At 37.4% G+C, this 20645-nt stretch overlaps 1 protein-coding gene across 1 annotated transcript in view; it reads left to right on the forward strand.

The window, feature by feature from the left end:
• Positions 1-3678: 3678 nt before the first annotated feature.
• LOC136251069 (gamma-aminobutyric acid type B receptor subunit 2-like) overlaps positions 3679-20645 on the forward strand; it is a 34364-nt gene continuing 17397 nt past the window's right edge. Inside the window, exons 1-5 of the mRNA XM_066043452.1 lie at positions 3679-3960; positions 4016-4150; positions 17179-17349; positions 19870-19977; positions 20588-20645. The exon at positions 20588-20645 is cut by the window's right edge and continues 8 nt beyond it. Coding sequence (XP_065899524.1) covers positions 3739-3960; positions 4016-4150; positions 17179-17349; positions 19870-19977; positions 20588-20645 — 694 coding nt within the window. The 5' untranslated portion in view covers positions 3679-3738. The remainder of the gene's footprint in view (positions 3961-4015; positions 4151-17178; positions 17350-19869; positions 19978-20587) is intronic.

The raw sequence follows: 20645 nt of genomic DNA on the forward strand, positions 1-20645 counted from the left end.
TGTGACAAATCCATGCATACTTTGATGGAGTAAATGTTGACGAACTAAATAAATAAAGAAATCATAGCTACATACATCTAAACACTTAGCTACTGTTGAGACACTAATCAATGTTTGACATTTGACAAAAATGATGAGTTAATGAATTTAACTAATTAGTAAAAAAAATTGTCAACTTTGTAAAAAATTTCCTGTCATATTGTAGCTAGCTGTTTTGCAATTTTTTTCTAAATGATCTATTCAATTTTGCTGTCTGTACTTATAGCTCATTCTCTAACTGTTTTCCTAGAAACTGACTGTTCTATAAGTATTGAAGTGCATATTTCAATGGCACTAGCTTAAAGTAGTTATGTTATTAGCACTAGCTTGTTACATATTTCATCTGTTGCATCCCCATCCCCTGTACTACATTTACTCCATCCCTGTCCTCATCCCACTGTTACCCCAGGCTTCTTAGCATTAAAAAAATTATATGTACAATTTGAAGTGGTAGAGTGAATAGTAATGTGGGCGGTATATGTGATTAATTGTTTCTCAGGGTGGCTCCCAGGGAGTTGGTGATAGGTTTCCAAATTTTCTGTTGCATGCACCTTAAGTCTAGGGTTTGAGGCCAGGATTATAGGGTTGAGGCCAGGATTATAGCTAGGGGTTGAGGCCAGAGTTTTAATTTAATTGTGCTGGGTTATGACCAGGGGTTGCCATGAATTTCCCCACAGGGGGATTCCCCATAATGAGTGATACTTTAGAGCTGCAATTGAAGTGTTTATAGTGATGTGAGGGTCAAACCTCTGCTACAGTCTCTTACAGGTGAGACCCTTCGATTTGCAACAGCAAATAATTTAGCTTGTGTAGATGTTTCTGCTTCAAGGTACATGGGGATGTAAACATCAGAAGGCTTTAGATGTCAAAGTGTTTAATGCTAATGCACCTTCACATCATGCATGGTACACAAGTATCCTCACTTTATTGACATTTTGAATATGAGAAACAACGGAAGTATGAACAACGTATTAGAGAAATTAAGATGGGCAACTTGTGTTTGGTCAAAAGACTTGATTTCTGTCTCTCTCTTCAGAAAGAGTTGTCATAATTATTGTGATGTCATGGCTGCGTTGTAGGATTAGTTATTCTCTGTTATGCTCCACTTGAAAGGAGCTAGGCCTAGGCCTGTCCACTTTCACTAGCTAGGAACACTTCATCTTGCAGTAGTTGAGAGTCAGGTGGTTCCAGCTCATTGATAGTTTTAGTATTTGTCTAGCACTTTTAACATCTTTTAGTGCTATAGGGATGGTCCAGTGGCAAGGGATGCTAGCAACCCCAGGAAAATTATTAACGAAAACACCTTTAAATCTAGAGGGTCTGGGGGAGTAAAGTTTTGAAAATTATGTGTTCTGAGATCCTGATATAGGCTGCTTATGTTTGAAGTATACAACAGACATGGATGGCATTGTGGGGGTTTGGAGGCATGCCCCCAGGAAAATGCCGGTTCACATAGTAAACACTCTGGGATGCGATTCTTACTGTGTTGGGGCAGCAACTCAAAATGTGACTGTTCTATTAGGGTAATTGATTAGAGCCAATACTTCAATCTGAACCTTTAATGCCATTGCAAGTGCAGTGGCGGATCCAGATGGGTTTCTGGGGTTTTGACAGAAACTCCCTTTTAAATTTAGCTCAGTGACAGTCTAAACACATAAACATTGTTGCACTGACAATTTGTCATAGCAAACAACTATATACCACTCTGTTTCGGTAGCATGCATGCAGTTGCACTTACTTAACACCATTTATAAGCTATTAAACTCTCAGCAATACTTCACTTTTCATCTCCTACTGCATTAAAAACGATCGAAATACTCTAATAGAGCAGTCATGTAACTACTCTAATAGAGCAATCAAAGCTACAACTTGTAGTCACCATGTTTGCCCTATAGTTAGCTATAGTGTTTACAGTTTAAAGTATTGGATTTATTGCAATTGGTAACTAAAAATAGCCTAAAAACCCTATCTGAGAGCTTCTAAAATCTCCGGAGAAATGTCTTATTCAGCTATACCAACTTTCAGAAACCCCCTTTTAAAATCCTAGATCCGCCACTGAAATGAATATTAGTTTGAATATATAATTGACCCTCTGAAAGCCTCAGGAGCCTCACTTTCTGCCCCTGGTATTACTATAATGTAGTACAGAAGTTACAGTATGACCGGGGTTAGCATTTATAAGGAAATGGTGGACAAAGCCAAGTCTAATTGTTCACTCTGTGAGGGAAAACTCCCTCTGTCTGGTTGAAAAGTCTATAATTGCTCCAGTATGAAAATTCTTATTTAATAATGATGGTTCTCTCTCTTATATAATCACAGAGGTTCAAGTGGTATGCCTTCACAGGCCAGATTCTGGAACCATTAGGAAACACATAAATACATTACAATATTTAGATGAGACCTTGGGCTCGTGCGACCACAACTAGACTTCATAAGGAGAATTGTGTGGGTACAGAAAGGCTAAGAAAAAAGTAAACTAAGAAGAAGAAGACTGAAGGGAAAAGAATGTAAACTACAAAAATAGAAAATCTGTTGCATTATTACATAAGGTGTCCACTCACTGCAGTTCCAGGCCAAGAAAACTTTTTGTGAACAGGAGCATGTATTAGCTGCATCATCAAGAGTCTGCTGAATGGAAGATTTGGTGGTAACAGATGGCTGAATAAATTCAGAAAAGCTTTTGAAATTCTGAAGCTGATAGTGGTCTAGCACACTATTATAGTTATCAATCTGTAAATTCTGCAAGCAACTGTAAGTAGCTAGCAATTCAGTCTTATTTTGCTTCCTAGATCAAGCTGCTTGACAGTGTTGGGCAAGTTACTTTGTAAAAGTAACTAGTTACATATTACATATTACTTGCAACTGAACTATTTAGTTACAGTTTATTAAAATAAAGTAACTGTAATAATATTACATATTATATTACTTTAAGTCCACAGCCTTAAGCTGTCACGTGTGAAGCTACCACCTTATCACGTGACATGATTAGTCTCGTGCCCAGACCGCTTTTTTTCTTTTTGTGTGGGGGCGGAGAAAAAAGCCCCCACACAAAAAGAAAAAAAGCAGTCTGGGCACGACACTATGACATGATTGCGTTGTGCAAATCTTGGTTACAAGTGTGAATAACCTTCATTCAGTAGGCCTCGTTACTTCGTTGTGGTTAGGCGTTACTCAGAGGATTACTAACAAGATTAGTAACTTCGTTACTTGTAGTAATAATATTACGTAATATTAGATTCGTTACAGTAACTATATTACTTACGTAAAAAAAAAAAAAAAACTTAGGTAATGCGTTACAATATGTAAGTTAAGTAACTTGAGTTATATTACCTGTTTTCATGGCGTATTTCGTTATATTACTTTGTTACTACAAAAGTAATAATATTACGTAACGCGTTACATAAGTAACGCGTTGCTCCCACCACTGCTGCTTGAATGTGATATTCAGAGTCCAAGGACAAGTCAGTTCCAGTAAAGCAACAGTGGATGTTTCAGAATTGTAGACAAACAATATCTGGTCTGAAAGATGTGATTACCAGGTACGTTAGGTTTCTAGCACATGCGCTTATAAATGGGTACTAAGCGCTGTGCTCTAACGAAGCGAAGTGGTCCTTATATGGCTTGACGTAATAAGGCGTGGCTTAATCGCCGTTTTTGAGTTTATGCTTCAGTCTTGACCTTAGTGGAATTTTGTCGTGAATGGCGATATTGAAGACGTTGATTATCCATGCCATTATCACCTTGGTGTTGTTGATTGATTTGTCCTATGGGAAGGATACGCTTCACCTTGGAGTGCTAGTTTCTCAGGATGGTGAGACGGATTTATCAGGATTCCTACCAGCTCTAGATTTGGCGCTAAAGACGATCGACAATGATACCTCGCTTCGTTATAGGTTTAATGTCACTGTTAATGATTCAATGGTTGGTGGTGATGTGTACGAGTTCAGCGTAAATTGTCGCGTATTTGTTCTTGTAGTGTGAAGCGGCGTCCAGCCTACGAAGTTTCATAGATCAAATTTTCAGTCAGAATCTGATAATGCTGATTGGTTCAGATTGCTCTGTCGCTACTGAACCTGTCGCAGAGATTTCATCCAACTGGAACCTTGTACAGGTCAGTCAGCCAGCTACTTAGCGAGTCAAGTTTTGACACTCCCCCTATGGGGGGCGAACTACATGTCAAGACCTATGTGTGGTACAAACTGACGATTGAAAGGCCAAATTGGCTACTATGCAAAGTTGCATAGTTTACACTTTTTTCACATGCATGGACACTCAAAAGTGAGTTCAACCCAGGTTGAGTAACTTTCAAACCCACTTTCAACCGGGTAGGTAAAAACAGTAGACCGAAGGACAGGATATCCAACTCTTCTCGGAATTTTATACACTTCACAATATTCTATATACTTGTACTAAGTACCTCTGCAAGTAGTCCTGCATCGCCAATCCACTTTTCCCCATCACGGTGTCTCACATGATGGTTTAAACAAATTAGAAATTATAAGTGCCTCTGAAAAAGTGTCTGAAGCTGACTGCATTTCAAAGCAATTATAGGCCACTTGCCTGCTGCATTATGAGTATACCAGTCTATTATGTCGCCCATGTACTAAAGTTTAGAAACATTGTGCAAATGCACCATGGTGTGTATGATATCTGGTTGTTGAGCTGCTGGACTGAATTTTGCTTAGCTAGTAATCGCTATTCCCCTGAATATTGCACAATGTTTCTAAACTTTAGTAGCTAGTTGGACATAATAGACTAATATGCTCATTGTGTAGCAGGCAAGTGGCCTATACATGTAGTTAGCTTCAGACACTTTTTCAGAGGTGCTTATTATTTCTAATTGGTTTAAACATCATGAGAGACACATGCACTGTGGCAGGAAACACGTGGGTTGGCCATGCAGGACTACTTTCAAAGGTACCTAGTACAAGTATAGAATATTGTAAAGTGTATGAAATTTCATGAAGAGCTGGATCCTTGTGCCTTGTCCCCAGGTCAACTGTTTTTACCTAACCCTTTCAACCCAGTTTCTGTTCACAAGCAATCATCAGATGATGGTATTCATTAATTTTAGTGATAATTGTCTTTTTAAGCACTTTATGTATTCACAACTTGCTTTTATTTTGCAGACCAGAGTTCAACCCCTAATGCTTTGTAGGGTTGAACTCACTTATGACTTTTTGAAGTTCAACCTGGGTTAAGATATGAACAGTGTTAACCCAGGTTGAATGTGGGTTCAACATGCCATATGAAAAGGGTATAATAACCTATGGTACTATTATTCCAGTGGCACAATCAATTGCAAGGTGCTTGAAAATGTTATTCCACAGCTATCATAAAAAAAACTGTAAGCTTATGAAGATTAAGTATATTTACAGTGATGCTGGTTTAGTAGTCCTATTGCAATCACATGCATCTGTAACTATATATCCATTGCATATAAAAGAAAACAATAACTAACAGATTTCCTTGTGCAAAGGCTCACAATATAACATATACTACAGGTTTCAAGAATGCACTCAACAGTACAGAGCTCTGTAATGTAACTGATTTAGTCAGAGTGAGGGAGCATAAGTTGTGCTGCATCTTTTTGATATCATTGCCGTATGACTAGTGACAACACTCACACCAGCGTTGAAACCGGGTCACTACTGCTGACCTGGAAGACCCACTGACCAGAATAGCAAACCCAGATTGACCCGGATTAAATTAAGTCGAGACGCACGATAAGAGCTATGTTTCGAGTATTCTCGAGCGAGCGAGACTACGTTTTGAGCGTTCGATTCGTGTTGAGTAAACAAGTAGTTATGTGATAACTAAGCCGGTAAGTTTATAATTTAAAATCAGTCAGTGGGTTTGGTTCCATGTAGCTATTGTGAGTTTACAGACAGCAATTGGGTGTGGCTTCGTACATACTTAGTATTGCAATTTCCCAATATATTAAAATGGGTGTGGCTCACAAAGGTACTTATTTTTATTTATTTATTTATTTATTATTATTAGCACTTTACAGTGACCAGCACTGAAGGTCTGACAGCAACATGTGCTGCAGCCTTAGGATTACCTAACCTAATTTCAGGGACTTAGATCTAATGACTTGACTTACTGACTTATCCTGCTGCAAGACTAGACCTAGACTATATACAACTCTTACAATAATCGATTAGTGGGCGTGGCTCCACGTAAGCTTGCAGACAGCAACGGACACAATTTCATGCTACAGACTGTACTTACTAATAAATGGGCATGGCTGAGCATATGTTTGTAACGCGATAAGTGGGTGTGGCTCACGAAAGAGCTACGCGACTAGCGTTTATAGGTTCCACGTCGTCAAATGATCAATTTCGTTTCTCACGTGATCCAATCCGGGTCAGACCAGGATAATTTGTAAACCGGGTCAGACCCGGATGACCTGGAGAAAATGTGACCCGGATGACCCGACCCGGTTTCAACGCTGACTCACACTTGTTACACGTGATTGTGCCTCTAGTGCTACAAAGTGGTACTGCAATCTGAGATAAGAATTGTTGCTTTAAAGTAAGCAAAAGTCATGCAGTGACACTTTAAGCTTAAGTCACATGCCTAAATGATGTACAGTGCTTAAAAAACATTGATTCAGGTAGTCTTAGTGTTACAAAGCTAAGTGCACCAAAGCAGGTACTAATTATAACAATGATTCCTAGTGCTGATAATTGTGCTAGCTTCATGACATGATAAAGAATCCCAAGTCAAGCAGTTATATCTTGGCCCCTTTCAAGTCCTATGCCATCTTTCATCACTCGATAGCATTGTTTCACTTGACTTACCACCCATGTATCTGTAAGTTTATGTTTGGTGACTTTGCAACTTAGCATTGTGTGCAACTTAGCATTGTAGCATTGTGTGCAACTTACAGTCCCTGTTGAACAAAACAATTGTGACCTAATTTTAGAAAACCGTTGATATCCACACAATTTTCAAAATGCATTTTATTTGTTCTTTGTTTTCTACAGGGACAGAGGAATGGACTATCTAAGTTTCAGCTTCATAAGTTAAGCAGCATTGGAAATACAGCACTAGACAGCCGGACGAGCAAATAAATTAATATGTACAGAAGCTGTCGAGAAAAGAATCTACAGGCGCTTACATAAACCATCATAACTTACTGATACAATGGTGTACGGATTTGAATCTTCACTCATTGTGTTCGCCATGAATGTGTGCATCCACCAAGGTATAGTTTTTGCCCCAGGCATGCTTCTGTGTTTGAGAAGGAAGGCAAATTCACTGAAAAACATTGTCGGTAGATTCTTTCGTCACCGCAATGTAAACAAACGTCTGTAACTTTGATATCCTTTCGTGTATGGAGATGAAACAAAGATTTTTGTATTCCCTATGAACAGGCGAACATGATGATGCCCAGGATTTATCCATTGAAGGCTTAATTCGCACACCAATGAGGCAATAAAAACTTGCGTAATTTTTTTCTGGAGCTTGCGTTTTTTACCCATAATTTTTAAATTCATTTTATTACAAAAATTACTATTGTGCGTATATCGACAGTTTTCCAAAATTCGGTCACAATTTGGTTTTAATAGGTAATTTCATTTCTAAGTTAATACCCATGAATTTTGAGATAATTTTTCCTCCCAACAGGTAATTTATACCCCAAGGGCAGAAAACTTAAAGAATTTTGTTCAATTAAAAACCCAAGTTGTTTTGTTCAGCAAGACCTTTATTTAGGTACCATGTTTCAGCAAGTTAATTGGGAGATAAAGACAGAAATGGTCAAATTTCTGTGTAAAAATGGCCATAAAGGTCAAATCTGCAATGGTACTATATACATCAAAAACCGGCCATTTTCAAACATTCCTCAAATTCTATTTTATTGCATCTCTGTTATATCTATAGTAACAAAGCCAAGGTTTCAGCCTTTTATGCTTGGAGATATAGTGCTAGATAGGTGGAACAGTGATAAACTCGATTACAATGCGGCAAATAAATTACAGGTACTTAAATAATTAATCATAACTCACAACTGAAACAAGCTATGGAGATGGGACTTGGCTCTATCTGTGCACCATGAACTGGCAAATCTATTAAGGCAAAGTGTTTCCCTGTATTACTCCATGTTTACAAAAGAAAGCCATTTCAACAAAGAAATGACAACGGTAAACCTTATTTCTACCACATCATAAATAAGCTCACATATGCTTTGAGTGTACGAACATGAAACAAAGATTTTCTTACTTTCCATGGACAGGAAAAATTCAGTGGTGTATAGGTTTTATTGATTTGAGCTTCGCTTCAGTGCGTACCAAAGCAATTAAAACATGCATAATTTTTTATGTAGCATGCATATTTCTATCCAGAGTATTTCAATACATTTTTATAGCAAAACAAACTTTTGCAAAGGTGTCATTGTCTGATAATTCTTTGGCATAACTGTTTGTTGTTACTACAAGAACCCTACTGAACATGATCATGCAATATATATGATAAAGTGTATAAAAATATATATGATTAACCACTTGTAATAAAAGAAAATAGCAATTGCTGGGACCTCACAAAGATTATGACAATAAAACTTTAAAATAATAGTTAATAACTTAAACAAAATCTGGTGCATGACTTTCTACTCTTGTCTGGCTAACCCGTTGGATGCATCATAGATAATAGACACCCCTACCTGGATTGGAAGCACACGTATAGTGCCCATACAAAACTACTGTTCTATCCGCGTTTCGCGCCTGAAGTTTTCAAACACTCTTTTTCATTCGAAGATTCTGTTTTACTGTCTGGATACAGCTCGGTTGCTTTAACTAGTAAGTTTAGTAGATTGTTTCTTGGGTGGCGATTGGCCTACTACTGGTATAGGCGCTTTCCGTATAAAAAGTATTTGAACATGTTTGTGAAAATGGCGGGGTGAACAAGTTTAGTTTAAGGCTGATGCTTATTACTAACTAATGCTACGTGTACTGGTATGTGTTTCATGGTATATTCGCTCCAGTTTAGTTAAGTATCACCTTTCGCGCTTGTCAAACTTCTAGCTAATACACATCAGTACACCCACTATGAATAGGCCAAACCTTATATTCCATAGCGGTAGGTTTACTACTCACCAGTTAGCAAAACATGTTCTTATAAAATATACTCCTGGTACTGTGTACAGTATAAGGGGCGCGAAGCGCGGATAGATTAGGTGGCACTTAGAAGTTTCCAATCCAGTATGGGGTGTCTATTATCTATGGATGCATATAGCATGGAAATGGTATGGTAATAGCCTTAGGCTTGTACTGTACTAGAGGTTGGTCTTTTAATTCTCTGCACAGATACATCAGTTTATAAACCTATATACAGTAACATGATAAGTATTAGTACAAAAAAAAAGAAGGTTTGCATTGCTAGGTGATGTGTAGTTTGCAATTGTGTAAAGGGTTCTTTCAGAATGAATTCTTTTGTCAACATGCAATCTAATAGTATCTCTCCCCCCTTATAGAGTTGTTTTATCACCTGGCAAACCATGTTTTATCACCTGACAAACCATGTTTTAACACTATTTATCTGATTGATAAAATTCTTTTAGGAACTCTTGTGCATATACACATTTAAAATTAGGAATTACAACAACAAAAGGCAAGAAACTTGTCTATACCTAAGGTCTTGTGTAATAGAACGTATGCTTCAAGCATAAAACTAACATGTTAGGTGTTGTTGATAAGCTAAAAAACTGCAGTAGGATTAAATGTATATTGTTATAGGTATATATTATTTATCATTATTTTAGTATTTTATATATGATTCCTTTAAATGCATAGCATTGTAGGGGCAAGCCTTGTTTAGATGGCTATTGAAATTTAGTCTTGCTGACCAGTTGTTAATCATGTAAAGTACATAGACTATTAATCCTACACTTCACATGTGTAGGATTACTAATCTACGATATGTTAAAGGGGATAAGATCTGGTTTATATTTAGTGACAATTGGGCATATACCAGCACACACAGTAGCATCATATAGCTGTTATACATATAGCTACCAGAGTTATCACTAACTGTTGGTGACCAAGTTATAGTTCTAAGTTATAGTTATATCCTGTTACGAGGGTGATATCATTGTTATTACATGAGTTAGACGAGGAAGAGTGCAATATCATCCGAGTAACTATTTAAATCCCAATGTATGGGAGTTTACGGATATTCCTGTTCGAGTTCCTGTCAGCATGCTCAAGATTTCATCAAACTTATGTAGAGATTTAACTTCAAAACTACCTGAGAAACACTATACACTATTTTACGAAACAACAGTTTCCAGGTACGATTTACCTTTGTTTTGGGGTTGGTGGAGTGGCATTGCATGGCATGCAAGGGCTAAAAAACTGGCAATGGTGAGTATTAGTCTGAGATAGAACGATGGGGGCCAGAGGTTATCAAAAGAAATCACCGCAGTGACTGCTGGAACTGATCGCCAGAGCAAAAATCTACACAGACTGTTTCTTGACATACTGTTGCATTGGTACAAGTGTAAGTATTATACTGGTGTGCTGTTTGTAATAGCATTTCCATATTTAGCTATTTGTTCCGTTGGTAAACATGATTGTTATAATGTCACGAACCAGTCTGAGTGCAGGGTGGTAAGTTAGTTATCACTGGGTGATAACTAACTTGTTGCACAGAAACAGAACCGCTCTGTATAGCTGTGTGGTAGTTATTACCCAGAGTAGCACTTTCACACTTCCATGCACAGGGGTAATGTATATGCATACTGAAGCCATGTAATATTGCTTAGTTAACACTTAGGTGGCTTTTGGTTACAATGTTTGGTGTTCAGTTTGATAACCTTTATACCTTATTTCCTTTCAATGAATCAATCCATTCTGGGCTTCCCAAGGCTCCCTCAATCAATTTCTCAATCTAAGTTAAGATAATTGTAAATGATACTTGTACGATTCTGTGATAAGGGGTTACTGAAACTTTGGAGATATAATGGAGGCTATAGCTATGGTGAAATTATAAAATCTCTGCTGTGAAAAAACGAAAGTTACCATTGTTTAAATTGTTTCACAGAGATGCTTGGATGCCAAGCTTCATATATGTAATATTTTGTGGATAATTTTCATAGATCAGAAATGCATATTCAATCCTTTCTGAAAATTTGTATTGTGTGGTAAATAATCATTGGTGATTCTGCATCAAAACAACGATATAGTTGCTTATAAATTTGCCGTGTGCATTCCAAACATTAATGAATGGTAAACAAAGTTGTTGTTCATCTTCTTCCCAATATCCACAGCCTAAAACTAACCCACTCACTTTCACTGTAGCAGGTGTAGTGCATACATTACAGACAATTCCTGGCACATGTTAGCTCAGTCACTGATGAGCCACCAGCAGCTCAATATCTTTGTAATAAAGATAAAAGAAATTAATGGGATGCAAAGAAGAAAGTCCATGGTGCCTATATGGTAACTCTTGTGGTAGGTGAAAAACTTGGCCCACAGGTCTAAAGATGTTTAGGTATAAAAATTAAGCCGTATATGTACATAGCTAAGCATGGCTACACTGTAAAGACTGAAGTGTCCACAGGACACCAAAATGTCCCAACACTGGCGATAATGGTGTCCGTATTGGGATATTTTGGTGTTCAGGAGACACTTCAGTTTTTACCAGAGTTTATACAGTTGCTATTCTAAAACCATTAGTTGGTAGGTGAGTCAGTTAGCAGAAATATATTGTGTAGATACATGATTCAGGCTCCACATTTGAACTTGATTATATGGAGCCAATGAACTATTTCTGGTCAATATATCTGGTGAACAAAATCTTCATTTCCCTACAATTATAAATTTATCAGGTGTTGTTGCAAATAACTGCAGGAAAAGACTTGCACTCTAATGCAATATACACTGCCAGCAATGTTTTTCTATAAAAATGTACTTGATTAGTTTTGGAGGTTGACAGGGCAAAACTAATGTATATGTTACAGCCTGTTTACACTAGCCATCTAGTTTGAACTAACTCGAATCAGAGTGATTTCCAAGTCAGTGTAAATGCATACCATATCGAACCGAACCATGTCGAACCGTTCTGAAATGGACCTGCTAGCTAGGGATGTGGGTCTGGTTCGAACTAGTTCGCTCTACTCACCCAGTATAAACAGTTGCAAACCTGCAGTTCAATTTGGCTCTAATAAGTGGGATAAAGATAATGAGAACTACAGCTAAAATGGCGACTGTAAAGACGAAATGAAGCAACAGCGAAGTATTTAGGGGACGATACAGAAGGACAGCCTCAAGAACAACAAAAGGATTAAAAAACAAACAGGTACGCGTGCAAGTGAACAGTTAACCGACTCCATAGAATTGAGAGGTTGTCGCCAACACTGAAACTTTATTGTGCCTACTAACCTTACAATAAACAGAGCATGCAAATCCTTTAACTTCATCAACAATCTCTACTTTGATGAAAATTATAACCGTGGGTTTAAGTTTTTTGGTGATTGGGGCGGGTTTGGCCTTCGTAGTATAACGGTGCTAAAAATTGATCTGGATCGAACTGAAGCTATCTCATCCAGAGCGACCTGTAGTGTAAACAGGCTGTAAGTAACAATTAGTGCAGCCCTATACTAATAAAGTAATAATAAACTCAGGTGATGTCATTTTGTAGTTGACTATATCCTTATCAAACAAAACTAATGAACCATGAGATGTTGCGTGTATCCACCTACAGTGTAGTCAGTAAGAAGCCACAAACTTAGGTGTTTTTTGTATTCATGGGTCAAGGGTAACATAGTCCGAAAGTTGAACACGTATATATCAAATACCAGATGGTACTTATGAAGTTCATAATATTTGTATGAGGAGAGTGTCTAAGGATTGGCCCTAAACCATGCAGTGATGATATCAAGTCAAGAATCAAATACCTATGTAGACAATAACACTGAAGAATCAGTGAAATCATGTGTGTACTATTGATACACTCCACTGCTGACACAACTAGTACTTTTGCTAATAACAGGAAGAATTAGCTACCCTATAGTTATTTCACACACTATATGTTGGCGCACAACAGTCACATATTATGCCATTGAACAGTTTAGTTTATTTGTAAACAGTGTAATTACTGAGTAAACACATACAGCGTATTTTAGTTACTGTTGTAAAACACAGGATAGGAAAGTTTTCCCACAATATTTCCCCTCCATATATTCACACTGATGATTACTTTAAAACTCATAGAAAAAAATATTCAGTGCTGGTCACTGTAAAGCTCTAATAATAATAATACTTGTTTGTAAGATGAGACACAAAACATGCGTATAGTAAACCATGAATAGTTGTGGCTACCACCATATTGAAATAACAACAATTTGACTTATATGCACAACAAAAGTGAAAATAAAAATCCTAAGCAAACAACTAACTATAAAATTAATGGTAATTGTATATAACATACTATGATGATGTACATGATAGGGAGTGTAGCACTCAAAATAAGTTTATTGGTATGATGAGATCAGTGTAATAACTGAAGTGTGGCTTTGTAACATAACAGGAATGAATAATACTATTAGCAAGTGATAATGAACTGCGCTATTCCATTCAGTGCATTTTCTAAGAATTATGTAGATAACACCTATTATCAACTATCATTTGCGCAAGTTTAGATCACAGCAAGATAAAATGCTCTAATTTCTTTGGCTACTTTTAAACCTTGTTTTCATTTCAATAGATCCCTGTCTCTGGAGTAATAGAAAACATGGCAATTATGCGTATCTTACAAAGGCAGGCCCAGGCTCTCAGGCCCTGTAGTAGTGCCCTTACTTTGCTTGGCCCTGGACCTTCAGGTTACTAAAGTCCGTAGAACCCTGTGTTTTGAAGTCAAACTATTATTTAGATAATACGTGAGCAAATTCATTCCTGCCTTCCTGTCTTAATTACTTTTCTCACAATTTACCAAGATATTTATTGTTGTATCTTTCTGTGTAAATTACATAGTCATTTTGTTATGATCAATATGTAAATTTTGCACTCAATACAGACATATGAGAATCTATCCAGTACCAGATAGAAGTGGCCCTTGAACACCATTCACTGCATACATTGTAAACATCAGCCATTTGGTGTATTTGTTGATACCAAAAAGGTGTATTGCTTAATATAATGACATGACATAATTCTTCAGAAGTAGCATGGCTGAAATGGCTACAATGTTTATGAAATGATTAAAGAATAAGATTTCTGTGTTGCTTATATATAACATCTATTGTAAAAATATCTATTCATGTTAACAAAGCCAAAATAGCCAGTCTATATTGTATTATTTCTTTTTATAGCGTAGTGCTGTCTATATAATCTAAACTAAAACAACCAAACTGTAAAGAAAGAGTGTGGCCCCCAACATGAAGAGGCAACAAAAATTCACCTGAATTGTCGTAATTAAAATTTTTTCCATTAACCTACCATCACAGCCATTTCTTGGCTGCCACCTTGGCTTTCACATCTTTTTTCACCTTGGCCTTTTTGGGGGCCGCACTCTTTTTTTACAGCTTGGCTGTTTTGGTTTAGATATCACTTCTTTTTGCATTGCAAGCCACAAAGCTGGCCATAAACTGGCTTTGGTGCTTCCTTTTAACTTGTTTCTTTTCTTTACTGCAGGAATTGTGAACAAAGGAAGTAATTGTGTGTATAGCTTTTGTCTAATTAAATATTTGTATATTTAACACTGAATGATTATCACATACAGGTGACTTCTTACATAACTGAACTGTAGCTGAAACTCTCATTGTTTGTAGCTGAATTCTTTTCAGGGTGATTTGTTTCTAGCTGAACTCTCTACAGGATGATTTGTGTCTAGCTGAACTCGCTACAGGATGATTTGTGTGCAGCTAAACTCTCTACATGGTGGTTTCTTTGTAGCTGAACTCTCTACAAGGTGACTTGTTCTAGCTAAACTCTCTACAGTGTGGCTGAACTCTCTACAGGGTGATTTGTTTGCAGCTAAACTCTCTACAAGATGATTTGTTTCTGGCTGATCTCTCTATAATGTAACTTGTTTGTAGCTGAACTCTCTACAGGTTGGTTTCTTTGTAGCTAATCTTTCTACAGGGTGACTTGTTTCTAGCTGATCTCTGGATGACTTGTTTCTAGCTGATCTCTCTACACGATGACTTGTTTCTAGCTGAACTCTCCACAGGATGAATTTGTGTCTGGCTGAACTTTCTACAGTTGATTTGTTTGCAGCTGAACTCTCTACAGGGTGATTTCTTTGCAGCTGAACTCTTTATGATAGTTTCTTTGTAGCTGAACTCTCTAAAAGGAAACTTCTTCTAGCTGATCTCTCTACAGGGTGACTTGTTTGTAGCTGAACTATTTGCAGGGTGATTTGTTTTTGTAACTGAACTCTCTACAAGGTGATCCCTCTAGCTGATCTCTCTACAGGATGACTTTTTCTAGCTGATCTTTCTACAGAGTGATCTGTTCGTAGCTGAACTCTCTACAGGGTGATTGTTTGCAGCTAAACTCTCTACATGGTGGTTTCTTTGTAACTTAACTCTCTATAAGGTGATGTCTTCTAGCTGATCTCTCTACTGGATGATTTGTTTCTAGTTAGAGTTATAACTTTCTCTATAGAGTTATAACTTGTTTGTATAGCTGAACTCTTTGCAGGGTGGGTTTTTTGATTGGTTGCTGAACTCTCCATCTACATGGTGACTTGTTTGTACTACAGAGTGACTTGTTTGTAGCTGGACTCTCTACAGAGTGACTTACTTGTAGCTGAACATTGTCTAAAGTAACTTGTTTGTAGCTGATCTAGATAAACTCTCTACACAGTGACTTGTTTGTAGCTGAATTCTCTACAGGGTGACTTTATAGCTGAACTCTCTTCAGTGTGACTTATAATGTTCTGAATCTCTGTAGCGACATATTTGTAGCTGAACTCTCTACAGGGTGACTTGCTTGTAGCTGAATTGTCTATAAGATTAACTGTTTGTAGCTGAACTCCCTACAGAATAACTTGCAATGTAATATAATTCTATAAAGGAGTAAGTTATAAACGTAGCTGAATGCTCTATTAGGGTGACTGTTCTATTAGAGTATCTCGATCATGCATTTGCTACACGTAGTTGGCTTTGGAATCATACCTCAGTGATTTGTAATCCGATTCTTCTGTACTACTGCAAGGACTTTATATGATAATTATTCCAGCTACATACCGATTTTCAGTTCATTGCTCTAAGCGGTTTGCCTGCTAGGCGTGAAAACTAATAGTTTTTTATTCATAAAAATCGATTGCGTAATTGTGACACAGGTTGGGTGTTGTGTCATATTATTATTATTATTATTAGACCTAGTGCTTTATGGTGACCAGCACTGAAGGTCTGACAGCAACATGTGCTGCAGCCTTTGAATTACTCGATAGCCTTTAACTGGATTCCTTTCAAACCACCAAAAAGCACTCCTACAATAGTTACTCCATTTACATAGTATTTTTCAGCTCATTCCATCAAGGGGTTTACCCTGTTGGCATGACAGACCTTCGACCTTATTTTACACAAATAATCGGTTATAACTCCGTGAATGTTTATCGGATTCCTACCAAAGTTGGTACTGCGATTCGCCTTACTGAGCCCTTTAAGTGTGCCAAATTTCAGCCCGATTGGAGCACGCATTCATGTTTTATGGTGGATTTTGCGAAGTGTGCAAAAAGAAGAAAAACGAAGGGAAAAAATCTAACTGGCTGCTCGTATCTCGGAAATGGCTGGAGCGATTTTCTTCAAATTTGGAATGTGGACTCCCCTATCTAGCCGGCACTTCTGTAGCAAATTTGGTTGCAAGTGGATAAGGGATCACGGAGCTACAAAGGTGTGAAAATTGCGTTTCCTTTCTTCCTGTTAATATACTCACAGTGTGGTGCACCGGCTTCTTGGGTCGCACGACACACTACTGTGTGTCTTGATAAGTTCTATTGATTGTAAGGTACTTTTTAATGGATTGCATTAACTGTAAAACCTCCAGAAGTCACTATACAGACATATTTTTAAATAGCGCCTTGCTGTAGTATTGAACAGCTTCTTTTAGTGATGTTCATTCAATTTTTTAATTATCTATTTTGTGAATCTGTATTAGATTGGCACGTACTAATTTGTTTTTATTTTAGATTTCACAGGCATCATCATCGCCACGTCTATCTAATAATGAAACATTTCCACTATTTTTAAGAACAGTGTCAAGTGATGCAGAAATTGTTGCTGGAATTGTAGCAGCCATGAAGGAATTTGGATGGTCTAGAGTTGCCTTGATAACTCAATCAGAGAATATCTTTACGTTTGTAAGTTGTCTTTAGAATTTGCCTCCATAATTATTATAGGTTTTAAAATGATATTATAAAACTCTGATCTTAGGTGAACGAACATGCTTGTTGCCAACATTCCATTCATTGGTTTTGGTTGGACTTTACAAACTTGCAGTGGGCTTTATATTTCTCCCTCTCATGTGTGCACATGCACACACATAATATACACACGCATGTACACTCAGGGTAATAGCCAGTACCCAGGCACCAATAATATTGCACTATGGTAAACATGAAGATTTAGATTATTCTAATAGAGCAGTATTTCTAATAGAGCAGTCAAGCATATATCAATAGCAAACTGCAGAAATCACTCAGGTTTAACTTTAGAGAGTTAAATTTTTCAAAAAAGTCCCCAGACTTCCCAGATTGTCATGCTTCACATGTACACTGACGTGTGCTTTCTCCTACATACATAGGTATATCATCCAGCATATAGCTATATAGGCCTTGGAAACATAAAATGTCTGGCTATGACTTCTTACAACATTATACTGCTGCAGATTTCCATGAATTAATTAAGGATTACTTGTGGCCTTTTGAAGTCATACATTAAATGATTTTGTTTGTGCACACAAGAAATGTGTAAAATGAAGCCGTATGCTACTTATATTCGAAGTGTTTCCCTTTCTCTTCAACACAAGCCAAACAGGATTCCACTAACTTGTACCATATGATAGCTAAAGGCAGGGCCACCCAGAGAAATTAAGGGGCCCAGGGCAAACAGTTAAAGTGGGGCCCCAGGTTTCCATTTTGAATCACTACTTCACCCAAGCTATAAGTTGAAGACCAAAAACAAAAGGTCATTACATGCTGACAATGACAATAGCTACTCCTCAACAACCATATCTCCTTATTTATAAGCTTGCTACACTGCTCCTCTGAAGAATACTGTGACTGCTCTATTAGAGTATCTGATCTGACTGCTCTATTAGAGTATAGCAATCTTTTAAACAGGTATTCAAAGGGCCCTTGATGGGGCCTCCTGGGGCCCCTTTCACGATGGGACCCCGGGGTAAAATTCCCCAGTTGCCCCCCTGTGGGCGGCCCGATATTCTTTGGTAAATGCATGCATCTAAACTTGTCCTTCATTTTTCACTTTAGCATGCTGGAAACCACTCTGGATAGATTTGAAATTATACCTCATAACTCAATGTTTAGTATTAATAATACTTTTAAAGCGTGTTCCATTGTCTAAAACCTTGCGCATGCATTTTCATCACCATAAGTCATGGAGCTATAGTGCTGTGCACAAATCCAAAAACACTGACCTGTAGAGAATTTATTAGTAAATCTCCATGCAAAATTTAAAGCCCACTTTAAATAATTGTTTCTACTATTAGTGTAGACATGTAAAGATATAATTACCACAAATTCCTATCACCCACCTGTGAGCACTAACCTTTCAAATTTCATATTGAATATTTAGTTGATCACGGACTTCTGGACTAAAATTTATTTGCTGGTTACTACGAAATACACTCTGTAGTGACTGGATTGATTGCAGAGGTGCTTGTTGTATTGTTCTTCATTAATAATGTTGTGCAACAGGCTGAACATAGCTGAAATTGGAGTGTAATGACTACTTCACTTTTTCAGTAATTGAGCATGTTCAGACAAAAACGATTACATTCTTTCAATTGATGCAGTATGTGCAGGTTTACCAGTCATAATTATGTTCCAGAGAAGTAAACAAACAGGTACAAGTTAGAATTTAACCAATCACAGAGCAAAGTAATGAAGCAAGGAAGGTTGCCTACACCTGCAGATATACATGCAAGTGAACATCTAATCCCTAATTCAGTTATGTGTGGTATAGACTGGAAGATTTCCACTTGTATATCTGCAGGTGTAGGCAACCCTCCTTGTTTCATAACTTACCTGTGATCCCTACTTAAGGTTAATTTAGACCACAGCAAGGTGAAATACTCAAATTTCATTGGTTACTTATACGTAGGTATCTAAATCCTGTAGATCCCTTGTTCATGTCTCAATAGATCCCTGTCTCTGGGGTGATACAAAACATGGCAATTGTGCACCTGTTACATTGGCAACGCATGGGCATTTAACTGGATAGCAAGGTGCAACTGGATAGCAAGGTGCTGTAACATACGCTACAAGGTGTATTGGGCTTGTTAACGCTACATTTCTTGTGTCACAAGCAGCTGTGAAGGTACAACAACGAGCTTTGGTCTAAATTAGTTAGACATCGAAACACAGGGTTCTAAACACAGGGTTCTAAACACAGGGTTCTACGGAATTTTGAAACCCTCAGGCCCTGTAGTAGCACCCTCGCGGAATATGAAGAAACTTTCTATTGATATAAATCAATTTTCAAATTACAAATCATGTTTCAAGTCCCAAAAAGAATTCCAATCACATGTAAAAAACCCAGCAAGCACATTAATTTGCTTATTCAATCAAAAGGTGTCTATTTATTTGGGTATATGATCATGATTCTACATGATGTGCTAAATTGGTTTGTTTTTATTCCAGTTATCAACTGATTTAAAGAGTCGTCTTGATGCAGAAGGCTTACAGTTGATAGGAGAGTTCCCATTCAACACAGATGAGAACGTAACTACAGTAATGAGGCAAGTGAGGGTAAGTTAATATCCCTGTATTTTTCTATCATAATTTATATGTGTACTAATTCACAAACTAGACTAAAACAATAATATAAGGTACAAATTTCAATGAAAGCTGTATTCAAAATGTAGAAACCAAGAGTGGAACACCAGCTGGCAGCAGTAATGCATGGTGTTAATACAAAATCTGGCTTTACAACTTTGTAGTCACACACTGTACTTTGCATGGGAGGATCAAAGTGCCGATGAGCACTGTATTTTCTATACTGTACTAATTAGCTACGTAACTGTACTGTATGAGTCATACAGTACAGCTATGTGGATGTTTGGGGTATGCTGTCACACATGATCCAGAGTATGCTGTCACACATGATCCAGAGTATGCTGTCACGCATGATCCAGAGTATGCTGTCACACATGATCCAGAGTATGCTGTCACACATGCTGATAACCAGTTACACTATGACTCCCCACACTAAGCAGTTAATGATAGTGCATAATATAGTCATTTAGATGTTCAGTTAAACAAAATTCTAGATAAATGGTATTTGGATAACTCATGGTCTATTGTATATACATGTATGCCAAACTTTATCTGTGTATTTTCATTGTATCAATTAATGTAGAGATCTCCTGCACGGATTATATTTGTAAACATGTATGAAGAGAATGCAATCATAGTGA

The sequence above is a fragment of the Dysidea avara genome, chromosome 3 (genome assembly GCF_963678975.1).
Source record: "Dysidea avara chromosome 3, odDysAvar1.4, whole genome shotgun sequence".
Classification (NCBI taxonomy): domain Eukaryota; kingdom Metazoa; phylum Porifera; class Demospongiae; order Dictyoceratida; family Dysideidae; genus Dysidea; species Dysidea avara.